At 37.0% G+C, this 21,451-nt stretch overlaps 1 protein-coding gene across 1 annotated transcript; it reads left to right on the top strand.

The window, feature by feature from the left end:
• The first annotated feature begins 496 nt into the window (after positions 1–496).
• Positions 497–20,498, top strand: vezt (vezatin, adherens junctions transmembrane protein). Its single transcript, XM_056260434.1, has 12 exons — positions 497–663; positions 3,418–3,555; positions 6,696–6,785; positions 7,962–8,146; positions 8,227–8,508; positions 10,555–10,692; positions 10,800–10,947; positions 11,886–12,214; positions 13,774–13,967; positions 15,503–15,600; positions 16,390–16,594; positions 19,541–20,498. The coding sequence occupies exons 1-12, from the start codon at positions 628–630 to the stop codon at positions 20,056–20,058; spliced, it is 2,361 nt and encodes a 786-aa protein (XP_056116409.1). The 5' UTR covers positions 497–627; the 3' UTR covers positions 20,059–20,498.
• The last annotated feature ends 953 nt before the right edge of the window (positions 20,499–21,451 follow it).

The following is a 21,451-nucleotide window of genomic DNA, read 5'->3' as shown; positions in this document are numbered from 1 at the left end:
GTAAAATCGTGATAGTTCACAAAACACAAAATGTTGTCAACCTCAACCTCTTTTAGTAAAGTCATTGCGTCACTGCAGCTGCCGTTAGAAGCTCCGGTTCCCATAGAAACCTGAGACTCGCGCTTAGGACTGGTCTAGCCTGAAAAATAAGCTCTTTTTTTACGCTATTTGAGCATAAGAAACAACGTTATGGGGCAGTTAATCTCAGATTTGGTTGCTGATTTGAAATATGTTATTTAATTGTAAGTTCAGCAAGCCGTTTTCTAGATTTCAGGATCCCCCCATTCAAATAGATTGGATATGGTCTTGGATGCCCGAAATAGCTGCCAGGCGGCGTTGAAAAAATGGCCCGCCGAGTGAACAGACTTTACTTGATGTTTTCATTTTCGGGTGAACCATCCCTTTAATTAACAATGAAATGAATCCAGCAGTCCAGTAGATGTCGTCAAGTAGGCCTACATTCTGCGAACCGTCGTCAAATAGAAGAAGAAGAAGAAGAGCTATGAATCATGGGAATTGTAGTTCAAGTCATGGCATGTCTCTGCGCATTCAGCAGAAGCTACACAGACCTCTCCTGTAATTTCCATCCCAGCATGCGCAACTGATGAACACATATGGCGGAGAGCTATGACTGAGGATTTTGATGAAGAAGTTGTGTTCGAGGTAAGTCTCTGGTCCAGACATACAACAGCTGCTCTAATATCTGTGATAGATGATGTGCAGTTAGCAGCTATAACACTCCTCCCCATGCACCTCTACAATGACTTGGAGATGCTTATTAAGCACTTTGGGGTTAATTAAGTGTAAACCGCGTTGCAAAGTAGGCCTGCCTCCTTTTTTCATATATTACAACATGTTAGGAGACGTAAATCTTGTATGAACACAGCGTCAGAGACCGTAAAACACAGTGAGTTGACTACTTGCATAGCATTTCTGGGCATCATAGGCGCGTCAAGCACTAGGTTGCAATGTTGTCTAGGTAGGCAGGTCACTAGATTTAGATACTTTATGATGGCCAAGAATGTTTTCTAGGTTGGCAGTTCAATAAGGATTTAGATATTGGTGTCCAAAAATGCTGTCTAAGAAGGCAGTTCACTATTTTTTGTGACTAAAATTCCCTCGAAATGCTGTCTATGCTTGTAGCTCATTGGGTTTTGGTACTATGGTGTTTGAAAATGCTGTCTAGATAGGTGTTTTGAGACACAGTTTAGGAAGGTACCTCGCTAGGGTTTGAGACACAGCCAGACTGTAAATGTAGACAGTTTCTTTTTTCTCTGTCTACGTGGTCTGTTTGGTTTTAGTCTCTTTAAATTGAATTAAGAGCATTGTGCATCAAAGCATATGTGTCCCTGATCCGCCTTTAGGAGTCAAGATTGGGAATGTCAGATCAACATCACCAGGGAAACCATGCTGTCATATGTCATATGCATTGGTCTAGATTAGACCTCTTTTCATTTCATCTGTTTGTGGCAATGGTTAGAATACATTACAGTTGAGCAAACAGTCAATAGGGAATAATTATGGAGTAAGACTGTAACTATTTGTTTTTCCTGGATCAGCTACTTACAATTCTGTTTTAAAAAATAAATACTTGAAAGACTTAAATAAAGAGCAAATTTTTAGATGACCAATATTGAAGAGCAGGGTAATATATCCTCCTGTTATGTGTATTTTGGGCAGTTGTTGGCATACGTTGTGCTGGTCAGATTTGGGTCATGCTTTTAAAGCGTTGTATCCACGTACTATCCAGACTTCAAAACAAAAACAGTCTGATTCAGTTTGCTCTCATTTGGTGACCTAAAATCGTGTCTTTCGCCTCAGGCCAATTTAGCTGCTCTCTCACATCAATGAACACCCGCCAACCGATTCCTCTCACTGCAAATGAGCTTTAGAGCAAAAAGATCCAAAGTTCATGACGGGTGGCAGGCTACCTCACTGCAGGATTTGACCGAAATAAGAATATGAGAATTTTAAACCTCTTTAGCAACTCAAATCCAGTGGCAATGCTAAGCAGTGGAAATGAGCCAGTGATTCTGGATCTCTGGTTGGGAATTGGGACCTGCGAGAGTGTCTACATCCTTCGTTGAGCGATGTTGCGTTTGAGAAGATCTAAGACTAGAGCGAGAGATGTGCGAGAGGTAAGCGAGGAAAAAGGGCAGGAAAGCATGTCGTTTCTGGTGTTTCTCTTCTGGGAGAGCACAATCCTTAACTTCCTGAGAGAGAGATATCGGAATCATGACTCCTCTTTCTTTCTCTCTCCTCCCTTCCTCTCTATATTGTTCATCAAATTGTGTTTCTTCCATGTGTTCTGCTGCTCAGGACAACATACGTTAACTGAATACCAATCCTGAATTGTCGATATATATATATATATATGTGTATATAAATAAATTAATTTGACTTTTTATAAGTCTTCTGCAGTAAATCTATTAAGTCAGCATGAAATGGAAGTTCTTCCCTATTGTGACGTATATCCGAGTTAAACTGCTTCTCAAACAAGAAAAAATGTAGGGCATGATTTTGTTCATCGGGAGTTGATTGGATGGTTGTACTTTGTTATTGCTGTGATGTCATGTGAGTGACAGGTTGTCCCGCCCTCACGCCAGTAAACATGTCATTAGAGAAGAGAAGAGACCAAGAGGAAGTTATTTTGATTAAACATTATGAGGACACATGAAATTTTGATTCCATATTTGATAATATCTTTTGTCAAAATGTCAGGGTGGCATAACGGTCCTGTGGTCATAATGGAAAAAGGCGGAAATCATTTTTAAATAGTAATGGATTCAAATATTATCCTTTAAGTTTTGGGTTAAAATATAATTCATATTTGGAAAACCTTTGTCAGATCAAAGTTTGTGTCCTATGAAAATAAATGCCATGCAGGAAAGAATTTGGTATGTGGTGTACTTGTCATGAGATTGCACTGATGAAAAAGCGCTGGAATTAAAATATTCTTCATTTTGGCATAATTTATTATGATTATTATTTCATAAGAATACATTGAAAATGAACATGTTTTAGACCATTTCAACCATGTGTCTAGATCATTAAATATTTTTTAAAAAGTCATATTATTGTACATTTTAGGTTAGTTCAGGCAGTCAAACAGAATAACTCATATAAAACGCCATGTTCATGATTCAAAAACAGCCTTTCCCCATTAATTCTTTTTAAAAAACGTTTGAAAATGCTTTAGGATGTGTATACTATATTCACATATTCAGGATGTATTTAAAATCTTATTTTTTACTTGATGGTTGCACCATTTGACATTTTTCAAAACTTCTGTTGAAAAATGGGTAAATGTTCTTCAAAAACCAAAGTAAAGAAGAGTCTTTCTTCTCATCATCTTGGACATCCTCAGTTGTCATTGACCCATGTTTATTTAGAGTTTTGTCTATCTCACCCCTCCAGAACTCTCCGCTGTTCCAGTACTTGCAGGATCTAGGACACACAGATTTTGAGGCATGTTCTCCTGTTTCTCAGGAGGAGGAGTCCAGCGCTGGTGGAGAGGAGGCACCGTTTCCTCAGGATATCCTCCCGTCTCACAAAGTGAGTGTCAGCACTTACCTTTCCAATACGCAAACCGTACGGTAGCAAACTACAATCTCTAAAGACCCTCGTCTGTGTAGTGTTAAACGAAATGGGGAAAAATGTACTCTTTTTCAAAACTTGCTGTCACTGTGTTGTTTGAACAAACAGAAGCGGATTAGATGCTAATCTGAATTGTTGTTTCGTAACCAACACAGTTTTTGAAACGCACATTGAAATTGATACGGACTGATCCAATACTGAATATTCTGTATCCAATAAGTAATAACAATTATGTCGTTATTTATACTCCGTTCCAAACCCGTATGACCTTGAATTCCATGGAACACTAAATAAGTTGTTTAGCAGAATGTTCATCCTGCTCTTTTCCATCAAATGAAAGTGGGGAAAAAAGTGCAAACAATATAATTGAATGGCGATTTCATTTAGCTTTTTTCACAAAGTTATTGTTTAGCTTCTGAAGACTTAGTATACTTTTAAAACTGCTTTTATGATGCTTCTATTTTGTTTTGTTTTTTTAACTGACAGCCAGTTCACATTCAGCTTAAACATTCTGCAAAAAATGTTCCTTTTGTGTTTTAGAACTGAACCTTAAAGGTTTAAAATTGAATAAATTGTGACAGAATGTTCATTTTTAGGTTAACTTTGTATCGCCTTGAAATTTTACAGGTAGTTTAAGAAAACTATGCATAATATGTATTTAATAAAAAATGCAGTTAAATATTATATAAGTGTACTATACTTTATTTAATTTATTTTTTTATTTCATAACCCGGACTACTACAAATGTAATTACCATCTTTTGGCATAAGAAACATTTATATGTATGTGTAACAGACTTATAACGAGAAATTCTAGATCATATTATTAAATTTAATTGAACAAGTTAGATTGTTATTTTAGGCAATTGTATAGCGCTTGGAAAATAAATTATATTTATTCACTGTGTATCAAAATAAGATATTTATTTAATATCATTGCCTTAATAATTTTACTTATTAGTTTTCACCTTTTATATGTTACTAATTCTTTTAGTTGTCTGGAATAATGTCATTTTTAAAATATCATTCTGTTTATTCTAAGCGCGTGCACTGTCACTTTAAACGCTCAAGCTCGTTACAGGATTCTGATTGGCTGTCAATGTTTTTATCGTTCCTTAGCTGGAAAAAAACGCTGTGAATGTGATGATTCCAATGATATCGTTTCTCTGTGCCATTATCATTATAGTTGTAGTGAGGACTCTGCTATTCCTTTACATTTAAAACGATTTTTAGAACTATATCTTTATCGTAATAAGTCTACTTTATAATTCATTTATTTTTGCTAAAATTGTTTTTTTATCTATATATCATTTATATTTTTACACATTTTAAAGATTCAAAATGTCAATTATTTTATTCACAAACTGTTACAGATGTACATCTTTCATGTTCACTTTTAACCAGAATCCTAGAGCTAAAATATATATATAAAAAATATTTTGTTGTACCTCAAAATATATATATATTTTTTGTTAAATCCTTACAAATTGAAACACACACACTCCCTAGTCTTAGTTAGATAAAGCATGTGCTGAATAAGTGTTTCACTCTAAAAAAAAAATCGATTTGGAAAAATAAAGTGTGTTTGGATCCCGTCACAACAGCCATCAGTATGAAACGGTGAAGGTCGGTCTCATGGTCACCTCAGGAACTGGAAGTGATGAATGACTGAAGAATTGTCCTGTCTGACTCTTGTTTGAGAATGTGATGAAATTCCACTCAGTGTGTGTGAACAGAGCTCATTCCTTTGGCAGAATAAAATTTTGTTTGTGTGCAGCACGTACACACTTTATTTTATAATTTGTGTGTAAAGTTTTCACAGAGAGCATCATATTGTCTTAAGTTTACACGGTTCAGGCTGTCCCTGTTTGCGTTCCCAGTTACGACGTTATACACACACACACACACACACACACACACACACACACACACACACACACACACACACACACACACACACACACACACACACACACACACACACACACACACACACACACACACACAGAGAGAGAGAGAGTCTCGTTCTATTCTTCAGTTGTCTGACACACAGTCAAAGCATCTAGAATGTGAGTCCTACAGCAGTGGAATACTAAAGACATGAAGAAAGACAAGAAGACAAAACAGTGAAAACCTCTCAGTGTGAGCGTGAATGACCAATATACTTTCCCAAAACTACACAATTGTTCTGAGATTTTAAGATATCAAGTCGGTCTTTGTTTCAAATAAACGACGGGATGTTTAGTATGTAGGCTAAAATAATAAACCCCCCAGACGTGTGGTTTGTGTGATCATGATTCATGACCCAGACAGGAATCAATAGTCGGTCTGTGGAATGTTACTCAAAAGGACATGATAAACACTCCAGCATCTGACTTTTAATAAAGCTAAATATGAGTATCCTATGCTCACTTAGGCTGCATTTATTTGATTAAAAATACAGTATAACAGTAATTGTGAAACTAAATATTACTATTTAAAGTAGCTGTTTTATATTTAAAAATGTAATCTGTGATGCAAAGCTGAATTTTCAGCATCATTACTCTAGTCTTCAATGTCACATGATCATGAATCATTCTAATATGCAAATTTGCTGCTCAACAAACATTTCTTATTATTATCAATGTTGAAAACAGTTGTGCTGCTTAATGTTTTAGTGAAAACTTAGATTCTTTTTTTCAGGATTTGTTGATGAATAGTTTCAAAAGTAAAGTTCAAAAGAACAGCATTTATTTGAAATCAAGATGTTTTATAACATTATAAATGTCTTTGCTGTCACTTTTGATCAGTTTAATGCATTCTTGCTGAAGAAAAGTATTAACATATTTCAAATAACACAACAGTGTGTGTGTGTGTATGTCAATATGGACTTGCATACTTGCACACACAAAAGCTTTTTTCTTCTATCCATCCAAAGACTTTAAAAAATGGTCACTTCTATGACATCACAACCTCATTAACTCATTAACTAACCTCATTAGCTCATTAACATATGACCGCCCGTATTTACATATCAACACTTTTTCAGTATTTAGCAACTTGACCTGCTTTGAATGACAGTATGACCTACGTTGGTTTTCTGCTGTGTGTATTTTGCAGAAGGGTGGTGTTTGGAGGCTGGTTGATGCTCTGCGCAGTCTGAGTCCTCTGCATCGAGACAGCGCCACCCGTTGGCAGGAGCAGCAGCTGGTGAGAATGAAGCTCCTTCTCTTTCTGCTCGTCTTTCCTTCAGTAGTGTCGTAGTAGAGTAACAGCCTAAGCCAGTATCTCATGCCTTTTACAGCGTTTTGACAGTGTGCAACTTTACCAACTTAACCTGGATTTCAATCATGTGTAAAATATGCATAATCACATTAATATTTGTGGGAGAATAATTGTTTATGTAGGAAGATATAAAGGTACTTTATAAGATCACTAGATCTTGAGTTAGATCTGTGTAACAAAACCAGCCTGTTGACCAATCAAAACTCAGCTCATTGACCAATAAACTATCCCATGAGATATGCCACTCCCATACCTAAAATACATATTGTATAGTCACTGTTATCTTAAATTCAGTTTGTTTTCATAAGTAAAATCATCTTACCTTAAGACTGACAGCTGGTGAACAAAATCCTTTGGTGGTGGCTGGTAATCCTTTATTTTTGCTAAATATATATTTGAAAATTAAATATTTTGTTTTTCTTTCCATGATCAATGGTATACATTATTGGTTCTTCGTATTGACATTGATGTTTTTGTTTTATTGTAAAAAAAATTATGTCTGCATTGATCACTATATGTGTTTTACATCTGAAATGTAAAAAAAAAAAAAAAAAAAAAAAAAAAATTAACGGTTTAAATTTCTAAATATTTTTTTTTATTGATGAAAATTTAGAATAATAAAATAAAATCAAGTGGCAGATGTTTAAGATTAAATTTAAAAGTAGTATTTAGTTATCTATTTTTAAAACTATTTTATTTTGTAATTTTTTTTATATTTAAAATATATTTCTAAATAAAACAATTAGAAGTAAAACCATTTTTTTGTTGTTTATAAATGACAAATAAAGATACATTTAAAATAAATTTCTAAATTCAAAGCTGTTTTCTATAAAGTGTATTTAATATATATATTTATGCAAAAAATTAAGTTACCTTTTTTCTTCAAATTAAGTTTTAAATGATTCCAACTCTATAGGATCTAAGTGATATTAATCACATTATTTTAAAATTCAGAAATTTAGAGACCAAGATCTTGTCTTGTTGTGCGTACAGTACAGAATCCCAGTATTGCTGCAAGGCAGTGTTGCTGTCATGATCCGATAATTAGATTGATTTTTAGCCGCAGAGTGATTGTGTTCAACTGTGTTTGTTTTCCCGCAGGACGCTGCCTTCCGCCAGTATTCTCTGCGCTGTCTGTTGTCTCAGGATGTGCTGTTGCAGGAGGACGTCGAGCTGATCGAGCTTCTGGATCCGAGTGTGCTCTCTCTGGGCTCCACTGATACTGTCTGCCCCAGTGCCAGCACTGCTGTCCCAGCGCCATGCTACCTCTCGCCTCCCTCTCTATGGTACACAGCCACATCAATACCAACAAAAACCTTGTACCGTTATCAAGCTGATATGTCACTGATGTGTTTCTTTGTCACAGGGATGTGTCCGTTTTGGTCGGGCTGCTAGCCGTCCTGCTGGGCCTACGCTTTTCGTACCCTGACCACGAGCTGGCTCTGTGGTTGTGTGCCATCCTGGTGTGTGTTATGTGTGCCTGTCGCGGTCTGTCTCTATGGCACAAGGCGGTTCTTCAGCGCCACGTCCAGTCTCTGGCCGTCCAGCTGGAGGGTTTGGTGAACAACAGCCGAGCGCTGACCAGTCTCTCTCGCAAATCTCTGCGTCTCATGCAGGAGACAGAGGTCATCTCACGAGGATTCACACTGTAAGTTTCACAACACACACACACAGACCCTTCCACTTTATGTTTGTTCATGTCTACAGTGTCTTTAGATTTTGTTTTGTGTGTGAAAATGTGAAATTGATTCTTTGTGTTGTGCAGTAGTTTTGCATGTAATGCAGTTTTATAGTTGTTTAAAGCTTTTGCATTTTACATGCTTTGCTTTTATTTTATTTTTTATTAAAGTAAAAAAAATGTGCTATTACTTGCTTGGGAGAAGCAGTTCCATTTTGCAGGACTCATTATCTATATAGTTTTGAATGTTCGTCATTTTTAGTTAAAATATGAGCTTGAGTCTCATCTAATTTTATATCTGACAAAATTAGACATTTTAAACTATCTTTAAAAGAACTGATAATATTAAAAATGCAGTATAAATTTAAATGAGTAAAACCAGGGCCTTTAACTAACTTTTTGCTAATCCTGCCAATGGCCGGTGACTTTAGAAAATGTACCTGCCATTAAACTGTTTTTGCAAAAACAGGCAGTTATGACACCAAAATGTTAGATACCAGTGAAAATTCACAATTCTCTATTACAATTTCGACAGCTAAAACTGCTTGTCTTTACTAATATAAATTGAAAACATTATTAAAGACAAGTAAACATGAAATAACCAGTGCTTTTCATGTAGGTTTTTTAGGTTTTCAGGTACAGTAAATTTACTGCGTACTAGTCTTCACTGTATAAATTAAACTTGGATTAATCCTTATTAAAGGTACAAAAGTTGTTCCGTTTAGAGCAGAAGGTAATTTGTTTTCTTTTCGTTGTTCTTTGTTGATTAATTTACATTAAAAATGCAGACAGCAGTAGGATTATTAGGATGCTGTCACTTTAAGACCTAATGCACGCACAGATCCAATATAATGATATATACTGTACACATACTGTACTTAGTCGCCAACGGTGATTTTTACTTGAATTAAGCGCTTGGCAAGTGTTCATTTTAGGCCCCGAGTAAAACTAGTTTGATTCATTGTTTGTGCCTTCATCATTTATATTTTCTACACACTATATCCTGCATGTGAGTTACTGGCATGTGCTCATTTCCTCTAAATGAACATCTCTTATGTCTGATTGTGTGTTTAAATATAGATTTAATAATGTATGCGTGTATTTAGTTTGCTATGCATGTTGAATGTAATTTGTCTTTCACTCGATACTGTCTGTGTTATGTGTTTTAATTCTTAGTAATATACTCAACTGTTCAAAAGTTTGGGGTCAGTAAGATAAACACAAATGAACCCTTGTACTCTTTAAATCAGGGGTTCTCAACGCTGGCCCTCGAGATCCACTTTCATGCAGAGTTCAGCTCCAACCCTGATCAAACACACCCGAACAAGCTAACCAAGGTCTTCAGGATAACTAGAAACAAACCCACTTGAAGCCAAGCCTGCAACCTTAGCCGAAAAAAGCGCGACGTCTGCTAACGCTGCAGTTCACAGGGAAAGAAACAAGAGGCCGTTTTTTTTTTTTGAACGGATGTCAATTGAGGATAGGCTTCACTACGTGCACTACGGCTTCTGATCATTTAATGAATCGACAGCCCAAAGCGGTAATGTGATTGGTTATCAAAACACATGTTCAAGTTAGCCATTACGCTTTTAACAATGGTAGAGCCACGAACCCTTATATCTCACAATAATATGATCATCTCTGCTTGAAAACTACAGGCAGGTGAGTTTGATCAGGGTTGGAGCTTTGCCATCCAATTAAAATATGAACTTATTTTAGATTAAAATGTAATATTTCACAATTTTATATTTACTCATTACTAAGTCTCTTACTATATTTCTAATTAAATAAACGCAGCCTTGGTGAGGATAAGATCCTTTTTTCAAAAAACTTTTTTAACAAATCGTACCGACCTCAAACTTTTGAATGGTGGTGTAGGTGTATTAGTTTGTCGACATTTGTGTCATTTTGTTAGTCTAGTAGTATTATGTGTTCTATGTGATGTGTGTCTGCCCTGATGGTTCTCGGACGTCTCCACAGTTGGATCACATTTCACTTGTAAAGTTTACTCGACAGGGCGAGTGGCGCCTGTCCCTTCAACAGGGCGGGGCAACTTCGGAGTCAGCAGCTGATTGGTCTACGGAAAGCAGCCTATCAGAGTCTTCGCTGCGCGTTCCGAGCCTCCCGCCTCGCCACATGCATCATGCTCAAATCATATCCTGATCCAACAGCATCGCAGCGATCAGTTGCTTTTATATTGCAGTTTCTTAATATTTAATTCACTTGGATTCTTAGTGGTTAAGTCCTTGACTATGTTTTACATTTCCACTGAACTCAGAGATTGACAATGTCACCAACTACGTGTCCACCGTGCCGATCAGAGAGCTTGGTCTCGGTCTGGGGGTGGAGCATCTTACTGATGAGCAAGCACAAGAACTGACCAATGATTACAGCCTGCCTGCACTCAAGGTACAGAAACTTTTGTACTGTTGATTCGGGCTGGGCGAAATAGCTGAACCTATAGCTCATACTTTTTCTGTGTTTTGACCATATATATCTTGTAAAGATGGTGATCTTAATACTTATTTGCAAACGCCAGTTTTTTTTTTTTAGCAGTATAACAATAAAAAACAACATACATGCATATATATTTTCATGAAACATTTAAAAGCACAGTAATGATTCAATTTACAATAATTATCCGTTAATATAATCAATTTGTCAAAATGTTTTTTTAATACATATTTTTATACATAATTTGGACAAAACAGCAGTTGTTGCCAAGTATATATTAATTAAATTACAGTAAACATGCATTTAAAATAATAGAGGCAGGTTTTTCAGTCAATAAAGACAAACACACACACACGCACAAACACACACACACACACACATATATATATATAAATACATACTATTATTATTATTATTATTTGTATGTGTTAAGTAACAATATTTTTGTTTTTATTTTTATATTTTTCATTTAAAGTAAAAAATACGTAATAAATACCAATATTTACCTACCTTACCTACATATATTTTTCATGAAACGTTTGGTAACATGAAACATGGTATGCTGGGACTTCCGTGAATATTTTTGATTCATGACATTGAATTATTATTTGAATTAAATTATTGAAATGGACAGTTTAAAAGAACTGACTCAAAGAAATCAATCAAAGTTTTTTTTGCTGTGATTTCTGTGAGTCTGGACACAAAGTAGAGGGAAAAATCCATTCCACTGCATGTTTCGGAAACATAACAGCCAAATAAAAGGCCCTATTAAAACCAATTTCATAGCATTGAAAAAATCATAGCGACCTATATTCAATATATTGCCCAGCCCTATTGTTGTTCTATATAACACAACACATGATTCTCCTCAGTAAACATTGATTGGTTTGCAGACGTTGTTCCAGCTGTGGGTCGGGCAGAGCTCAGAGTTTTTCCGGCGATTGGCTCTGCTGCTGTCTCCGGGGAGGGAGGAGCTAGACTCTAGGCCCCGCCCCCTCACGTACAGCAGCGTCCCTTTGATTACTGACTCCCTCCATCGCACCCTAGCCAGTTGCCTTGGTGATCTTCAGCGCAGCTTCGATTTCCACCGCTACTTCGAGACGCAGCACCAGTCGCTCCCCGCGGGAAGAAACGGACGGGCTCAACAGAAGTGTAGAGAGCTCAATTCTCTGCACACGTCTGTCCGGAGTTTACAACTTCACCTGAAAACACTCCTAAACGAGTATGGATTTCTTAGTTATTTTCCTTTTATATATATATATACAAGGTCCTTCTCAAAAAAATAGCATATTGTGATAAAGTTCATTATTTTCCATAATGTAATGATAAAAATAAAAAATTGCTCATCCAGAGTGTTGGGTCTTGCGTCTGTCAACTTTCTCTTCACAATATCCCACAGATTCTCTATGGGGTTCAGGTCAGGAGAGCTGGCAGGCCAATTGAGCACAGTAATACCATGGTCAGTAAACCATTTACCAGTGGTTTTGGCACTGTGAGCAGGTGCCAGGTCGTGCTGAAAAATGAAATCTTCATCTCCATAAAGCTTTTCAGCAGATGGAAGCATGAAGTGCTCCAAAATCTCCTGATAGCTAGCTGCATTGACCCTACCTTTGATAAAACACAGTGGACCAACACCAGCAGCTGACATGGCACCCCAGATCATCACTGACTGTGGGTACTTGACACTGGACTTCAGGCATTTTGGCATTTCCTTCTCCCCAGTCTTCCTCCAGACTCTGGCACTTTGATTTCCGAATGACATGCAAAACTGAGCAACAGTCCAGTGCTGCTTTTCTGTAGCCCAGGTCAGGCGCTTCTGCCGCTGTTTCTGGTTCAAAAGTGGCTTGACCTGGGGAATGCGGCACCTGTAGCCCATTTCCTGCACACGCCTGTGCACGGTGGCTCTGGATGTTTCTACTCCAGACTCAGTCCACTGCTTCCGCAGGTCCCCCAAGGTCTGGAATCGGTCCTTCTCCACAATCTTCCTCAGGGTCCGGTCACCTCTTCTCGTTGTGCAGCGTTTTTTGCCACACTTTTTCCTTCCCACAGACTTCCCACTGAGGTGCCTTGATACAGCACTCTGGGAACAGCCTATTTGTTCAGAAATTTCTTTCTGTCTTACCCTCTTGCTTGAGGGTGTCAATGATGGCCTTCTGGACAGCAGTCAGGTCGGCAGCCTTACCCATGATTGCGGTTTTGAGTAATGAAACAGGCTGGGAGTTTTTAAAAGCCTCAGGAATCTTTTGCAGGTGTTTAGAGTTAATTAGTTGATTCAGATAATTAGGCTAATAGCTCGTTTAGAGACCCTTTTCATGATATGCTGATTTTTTGAGACAGGAATTTTGGGTTTTCATGAGCTGTATACCAAAATCATCAGTATTAAAACAATAAAAGACCTGAAATATTTCAGTTGGTGTGCAATGAATCTAAAATATATGAAAGTTTAATTTGTATCATTACATTATGAAAAATAATGAACTTTATCACAATATGCTAATATTTTGAGAAGGACCTGTATATATATATATATTTTTTTTTTAAATGACAGAATTGGTGAAATTAATAATTTCCTTAAAATTAACTTTTTTAATATTATAAAGTATTAATATTATAAAATTCACTAAAATATAAGATCATCTGACACAATGGCAATTGATTTACTCATTTCATTTTCACACTGAATACATAAAAAAAACTTGACATAGGGTGCAGAAATGTATAGCATTTGTATAACTCACTGGTTAACACACTATTTTATCTGAATGGTTGAATTTCTCCTAGGGTCATAATTCTGGAGGATGATTTGGAAAAGTTAATGGTTGCGAAAGAGACGGAGGAGATGACGTGCGCGGGATATCAGGAGCTGAGAGAGCGTCTGCAGCTGCTGCAGCCACACATGCAGGCCAGCACCTGCTGCTGGGACGACACACTCGCGCAGGTCGACCGCATGCTACGACGGGTCTCCAGCCCCCCAGGTCAGAGGTCACCCTCTCGACCAATCACAGCACTCTGCTGCTGCGCCGCTCCGTTGGAATTTGAATTAACCTCTATTTTGTTCGTTTCATTTAGTAGTTTTTCTGAAAATTAATGGTATCATAAATTGGTCAAAAATGACCGTAAGACAGAGTGTATTAGGGCTGGGCGCTAAAACTATTACGGTAATTATCACAATATAATTTTCCTTGATAAACATTATATCGAACACTTATCAAACTTTTGTTATAATTATATGCACCACGGTGCACCATGGTATTATGGCAGAAATGTGGTATATGCATTATTAATCGAATTATTATTATTATTATTATGACAATAAAGAGTAGTTTAAAGCCACAAGTCTGGTTTCTACAACTTTCACATAGGAGTCTTTTAAACTTGAAAGAAATAAAGATTTGACATTTATTGTGATAATTGTGATGTACGACTGATATGAAAAATTTTCATCGTGATAATTGATTTTTTGGCCATATCGCCCAGCCCTAGAATGAGTATTATATAAAGGATATTGTACAGTCACCTGGTCAAAAACAATTGACCAGTAAAAACAAAGAATGGACTAATCACAATCAATTATTTGTAGCATGACCATATTTGTGTGTACGAGCTCTCGAAATGACGTCCTCACCATATAATAGGTGCGTCAGGCTTTGTGTGGTAACAGCCTGTGTCTTAGGAGTATTTTTAGAGTTCCTTATTCGACTGATTTCCCTCCCTTTAGTTATTTTAGGGATCTTTAGGGAAGTAGTGGGGTAAAAAAAGACAGAGAGAGAGAGGGATGTGGTGGGTGATGTCCTTTACAGAATTAGGCCGTTATGCACAAGTAGATGACGTCATTGTTCCCCAGCTTCATATGATGACCCTCCTCGGGGCTGGGGCTTAAACTGTAGGGAGGTCAAAGTTCAGCTGTGCAGTTCTTTCATGTATTTTTGCATGTCTACACGCGTGTGCCAAACAACAGCAGCTATTTTTTCTGAAGGCAGCACAGTTCAGCAGATACAAAATAGGATAAGTGAATATGACCTCTTGTAAAGTATTAATATGATCTATTAACAGCCATTTATATTTATTTTTTTATCCATATATGCCAAAATCAGACATTTATTTATCATAGATTATGGCAAGGATTTAATCCTTTAGGACTTTTTCAGGGACTTTATTCCCTAATTTAAACAGTTTACTGATTTACATTTCAGATTTAAATGATTTAAAAAAAAATATATATTTCATAATGCACATTATAATGTGATGTCTAAACTCTCACACTATTTTGTTTTAGTTATTAGTTTCTTTCAAGTTCCTTTTTTAAAACAGTAGTGTAGATTTATAAAATGTGCCATTTGTCTGTAATTGGGCAGAACATCACAATAACATTGCCACATCAAGCGACATTTGATTCCCATAAATGTTAGTGCTTCATGAATCTAGAAACTGAATTTGTCCCATGTCATTTTTTTTTGTGCTGAAAGGAGACCCATTAGCAGGATACTGTGTATTTGTGTGTGTTCCTCAGAGAGTTCAGATCAGCCAGAGGAAACAGATGCCCCAGATCTCCCTCCTGCCGCCCCCATTACACACATACAGGACAGAGACCCTGTCCCTGAGGAACAGGTACTGTGTGTGTGTGTGTGTGTGTGCGCTTGTCTGTGTGTGTGTGTGTATGTGTCTGTGTGTGTGTTTGTGTGTGTTTGTTGTGTGTGTGTGTCTGTCTGTGTCTGTTTGTCTTACACTCATTTTATCTATAGAATAAAAATTCATACATACAATGACTTGAATACACTTCTATGATTCTTTTTATTTTATTTCTGTTTTAAATAGATTTTTCGATACAGCTGTCCTGATATCATAATGAAGAAAAAACTCAAATAATTCATTAATTTCTTCAAAAGAAAAAGTATTTTGGTATCTTTTTATTATTTTTAATAATACTATATTATTTTCCGAATCATATTTGATTGATTTATGAATTAATTCATGTACTACCTTGAAATATATTTATTTTTAAAACCTTTCTTTTTAAATAATAATGAAGACGTTATTACCAACCAACGTGAATACAAAATACAAAATTTGGCACATGCATTTTAAACTAGATTTTTTTTTTTTAAAGACCTCCTTTTCTTTGTTGTGGACAGATCTTATTTCTCATTGACCCATAAAAGCCATAAACTTCAAGCATGACAAACAAAAGCACCTCTCATATTTTTGTCTAAATCTAGTTCATTTGCTTATTGTTTGTAACTATAGTGCTTACAGAATTTGACAGATGTAATTTGTGGAACGAAGCAAAACAAACTGCTAAGATTTCAGTGTTTGTTATAAGCGGATATGCAGCGATATTCATAAACAATGAATTTTGAGGTTATAGGTGGGATTTATAAAGTTGCTTTTCTTGGCCAGGAACTGGAAGCATACGTCTCGGACTCGGACTCTGAGACGGAGTGGAGAGGGGCGGTGGACATGCTGTCGCCATGGGAACAGGAACGCCAACGTCATGAACGCGAGGAGTCGAGACGCGTTTTACTCGAGCTGAAATCCGTCCTGGGAATCCGAACGTCAGATGGAGAGAGAGACAAGCGCAAGCTTCTGCTGTTCAGTGATCAGGGTACTACATGCACAAACACACGCTTGGTTCTGTCATGCTACAGCAGAATTTAATGTTTAACTTTATTATAGTATTCCTCTCTGTCATAAGAACCGTTATGAAGGCAGATTGATTTTAAGTGAATTTAACTGTTTTAGTGAGTTCATGTAACGTTTCATTTCAGTGAACAGGTTCAAAACCCTTCACTCAAAACTGGGTGAAGTTACGTTAAATTTCCTTTCACACTTAAGGAAAATTGGTCACTTCAAAATGTCGCCTATTATATAATTAAATATTTGAGATGCGAATATTTTGCTTTAAAAATAAATTATTTGTTATACACAATTACTTTTGAATGGCTATCAAATAAAAGCGATACTTTTAGCAACCAACTAACGGGACAACGATAAAAGGAGACAATGTTAACCAGCTAAGCGAATTAATTTTAATGAACCGGCTTAAAAGTAAACCGTTTACCAACCAATTTGAGCCATCCCTCAGTAGTGTTCACAATTTTTCATTTGTACTGCAGTGTTTTTGCTACTTTTTTTGTAATGAGAAAAATATTTGGACAAAGGCAGGGTAGGTGATTTGTTCCAGAGACTATTTTTGTTATGCTGTTTGAAAGTCTCTTTACAGCCTGTAGCAATCACTATGTTAAGTGGTCTAAATGTATTTTTATATATATATATATATATATATATAATATATATATATATATATTAGGGGTGTAACGGTTCACAAAATTCACGGTTCGGTTCGATATGACACACTTGTGTCACGGTTCGGTTCGGTACGATTCGGTACAGCAAAAAGAAAGAAATGCCAGAGAAATTTCCTTGATTTAATTTTTTTAATTATATTTTTATTAAAACTAACATCATAAAGTATGATATTTTTTAACTTTGAGCAATGATGGAGCTATACTTGACTTTTCTTAGGAGCTTATAAAACAAAACAGCTCCTTGGACAAAATGAAATGTAATATTGTAGTAGTTATAAACAAAGGTTTATTTTTAGTTCAGATTAACATTTGAGGGCAGCAATTGTATTCATAATGTCAAAATAAAACCGACGTGATGTTACTTGAAAGCATTATAGCCTACTATTCCTGCCAAACGTCCATGGTTACAGTTAGTAGTGTTACCCTACTACAGTAAATCCATGGTGAATGTTGCTGATCTGTGGACACTGAATAGTTCATTCATGGCACAATGTTTCTTCCTGGTTTTCACGTCAGCGCTCTTTGATCGGTTAATAATGGAGAAATGTGAATGTTTCTCACTAGATCTCGCAGCGATGTTATTACTTCAGTGGCGAATTCAAATGCTTTCTTTACTGGATTTCACTGTGTAGTAACAGTGCTAATGATCAAGATCGGCTCGAGCTGCATTGGTCCAAACTGATAAACGGTCCGTCAACCACACAATAACGAGTGGTTTCGTTCCGCTTACATTACATTTGCCATTTGATTTTGGGCAATGTTGTGGTCATGCCAGCGTCTCTTACATTATAAGAGCGCGTGCCACGCGTGACGCGCCTATTTCGAAATAACAAAATTTTGGTCGGGAGGAAAAATGGCCCAACGAACCGTTCGGTTCAAAAATGCCGAACCGAAAGCCTCGTACCGAACGGTTCAATACGAATACGTGTATCGTTACACCCCTATTATATATATATAGACAGTCTGTGGAAAGTGTAGGACCATACAATTTTCGTCCAATCATTGAATTCGGTCCGAATGCAATGATACGATGTCCTACCTGCCTGTCAACAAATGTATTTCCATACCTCCGTGCACCTGCTCGCGCAAACATCACACGTCATCATGCTATGCTGAGTTGTAGACAGACGTCAGTCACCGAGCGCCGCAAACAAACAGCAGCCACCTTTTAAAGTTCCTCCTGAACCAAAACAACGATCTTATGCTGCGTTCACGCCATAACTTCTGTAATTTGGAAGAGATGGAAACCTGTTACGTTATACTCGGAGCGCTTTGTGACTCAAATTTAAGCGTTTCAATGAACACTATCAACGCAAAAATGAATCTGCTGCAGTCAGGTGGTTCAGGTTAGTGCTCTTTAAGATATGTTCATTAATATTGTAATGTTATGTGCTTTGAAACATGAGGTAGTTTAACACCATCTTTTGTGACACTTTTGTTTACTCCCTGCTGTTACGCGTTCATGTGTTTTGAAATGTCATGTGTTCATTTGGATCTTTCCTAAATTCCTACAATAGGTTTACATGTGTCAAAAAACACAAATTTTCTTAATATACATTGCAGCATCACCTCTTTTCTCACAGAATCTGAGACCGTTCGATAAAGGATACAGTCTCTCTAAATCCCTCCTTTCCGAGAGCATACTCTGCTCTGATTGGCCAGATGGCCCAGTCTGTTGTGATTGGTCTAGCACTTACAGCACATGTCAGAAATTAAACTCTATTACCATAACTGAATTTCAGCTCTTCCTCAGCGCTTGATTCACACACAGTGATGGGGGTGGTGGAGTCCGATAATGAAACACTGGAAAGAAGTAGCTTCTTCTCGACACATTGACAACACAAAAACCAAACTCTTCCAGGCCTCCGCTACAGATACAGTGTTTGAGGGCGGGTCAGAGTAGACTTTGTTAGCAGGCAGCCAATAAAAACCATAGGCTGGCATTATGCAAATTTGAAAAACCTACACCGGTTCATACAGGAAGTTAGACTGGAGTTTCTGACTCAGATCAAAATCGGTTCGTTCTTTTAGGAGACAATTCCATTTTTCGTGCACTTTGATCTTTGAAGCTTTGCTGACCTTTTACATTCACAAACCGCACACACTACATGAAAGGTAAGATTGCCAAGATATTTAGTGTAGTTAGCTTAGCTTCTCTAAACTACACTCAATTACATGTACCTTTTTTGTTTGTCTTTCCCAACACTAAATCCTCTTCCAATTTATTTTTGTTGTCCTTCTAGCTGCTCTGGCTCCGTTTGCTAAGGACACATCAGAAACGGACACAGACTCTTTAGAGCCGCATGTTTCAGTGGAGTCCATGACTACCACAGGCAACCACGTCTCCCAACAAGGAGAGGAGAATGAAAGCGAGCCGCAGACTGAAATTCTGAGTGGGACGGAAGAAGGAGAGAAAGATTCTGTGACTGAGTTTTGCTGTGGAGATTCTGATGTAACTGGGGCAGCTAAAGACGCCAGTGAGGAAACGGCAGAGGAAACGCATCTCTTCCAATCAGACGGACTCGTAGACGACGAGCATGATGGGACACACCCACTCACACCCCGAGTGCCCACCCTCTCTGTGATCGACAGATTGACTGAACTGCATGGCTCGCAAGCGATCAGTTTCAGCTCCGCACTGGCCGCCCAGGTTGCAGCTCGCTCGCATACGTTCACACACATGCAGGAATGCACCTACGGGGACTCGGAGGAGGAAGGGGAAGTGACATCACAGCAGACGAGAGAAACCGAGGAGGACTGAACAAGGAGGATATTTATTGTCATCTTTTTGTTCGTATTTATTGAGCTTGATTTCAGGTCACAGACATCATTGGATGTAACTGGTGTGTGTGCGTCTCTGTTTTAGAGTGTGTATATTTGTTTGTGTGTGTGTGTGTTGAGGATTTTATGTTCCATGTGACACCCCATGTCCACTCTCCTCATGACAGGGCTCAGGTACAGACTGGCACACGCTAGTACTCAAAATAACAGAATAAAAACTTTAACGCACACTAACATAAACTCATAAATGTGGAAAACTACATGTCCTTGGCCGTCCCAGTTTTACTCACTGTAACAGAGGTCCCACACAAAATAACCACAAGTTCTTAAAATGCCTAAAAAGTCAGTTATATTGGGTCGTAACTGGCCATCAAGAACATGTCTGGGTCATATTTGACCCCAAAATTACAGAAAGAAAAACATTACATTAAGAAAATTAAGTCTTTTTTAGATTTTGTGCTTTGAAGACATTTTTCATGACAATTTTAAGACATTTCCCTCAATAAATCTCATTTTCATTACCGTAATGCAAAATAAATAGTTGTCCTTAGTGTAAGTAAAATAACTTCTCGTTACCACAATGCAGAAAAAAATTCCAATATATTCTAAATATAAATATACTATATTTTTTTAAATCAGCAATGATTGTACAATGCAATGTATACATATTTTATGAATCAAATAACATCTTTTTTTGCAGTATAGTAATGACAAATTCTAGAAAGAAAGAAAGAGTGTATTGGAATTTATTTTCTGTATTGCAAAATTGAGAAGTTATTGTTCTTTTTATTTACACTATTGATAATTTTGTTTTAATTCCAGTAATGAGAATCATTTTTTTCCCCTCCATATTACGGAATTAAAATGTTTCCCCATTACACTAATAACAGTTTTACTTATTTATTTGGATTGCGGTAATGACAATCAGATATTTGTCACATTACGTTAATGAGAATTTGGGTAAATAATAAACACACATCTTAATGGTACCAAAAATAAAAAATCCTTTTCTCTATGCATTTTTTGATTTTGGGGTGAAATATTTCTCATTGCTAACCCTATGTGCATGAGATTCACACCATTAATTACAAAAAGCAAAGGTAATACTGACATCCTACTGGATTGCAGCTGGTATGCTGTCACACTTTGAAGCATTGACCTTGTGATGGTCACAGTGGTGAAACACCAGCTGTGTGAGCAGAAACTGTCAGTCATTTTAAAGGTTTTAAAATTAATACACTTGTTACCAATTTCAAGCTGTTGAACTGCCTGAAATTGATAGTGATTGGATTTCCTTTTTGTTTACAGAAGATTCTTTCTTTTTTTCTTGAGTTTTTCAGTCCAGCATCTTGTTGAACACTTCACATAAAACC

Source organism: Rhinichthys klamathensis, unplaced genomic scaffold (genome assembly GCF_029890125.1).
Source record: "Rhinichthys klamathensis goyatoka isolate OS25496 unplaced genomic scaffold, OSU_Roscu_1.1 h1tg000176l_1, whole genome shotgun sequence".
NCBI lineage: Eukaryota > Metazoa > Chordata > Actinopteri > Cypriniformes > Leuciscidae > Rhinichthys > Rhinichthys klamathensis.
The sequence above is the reverse complement of the archived record's forward strand: the minus strand, read 5'-3'. Positions and strand labels throughout refer to the sequence as shown.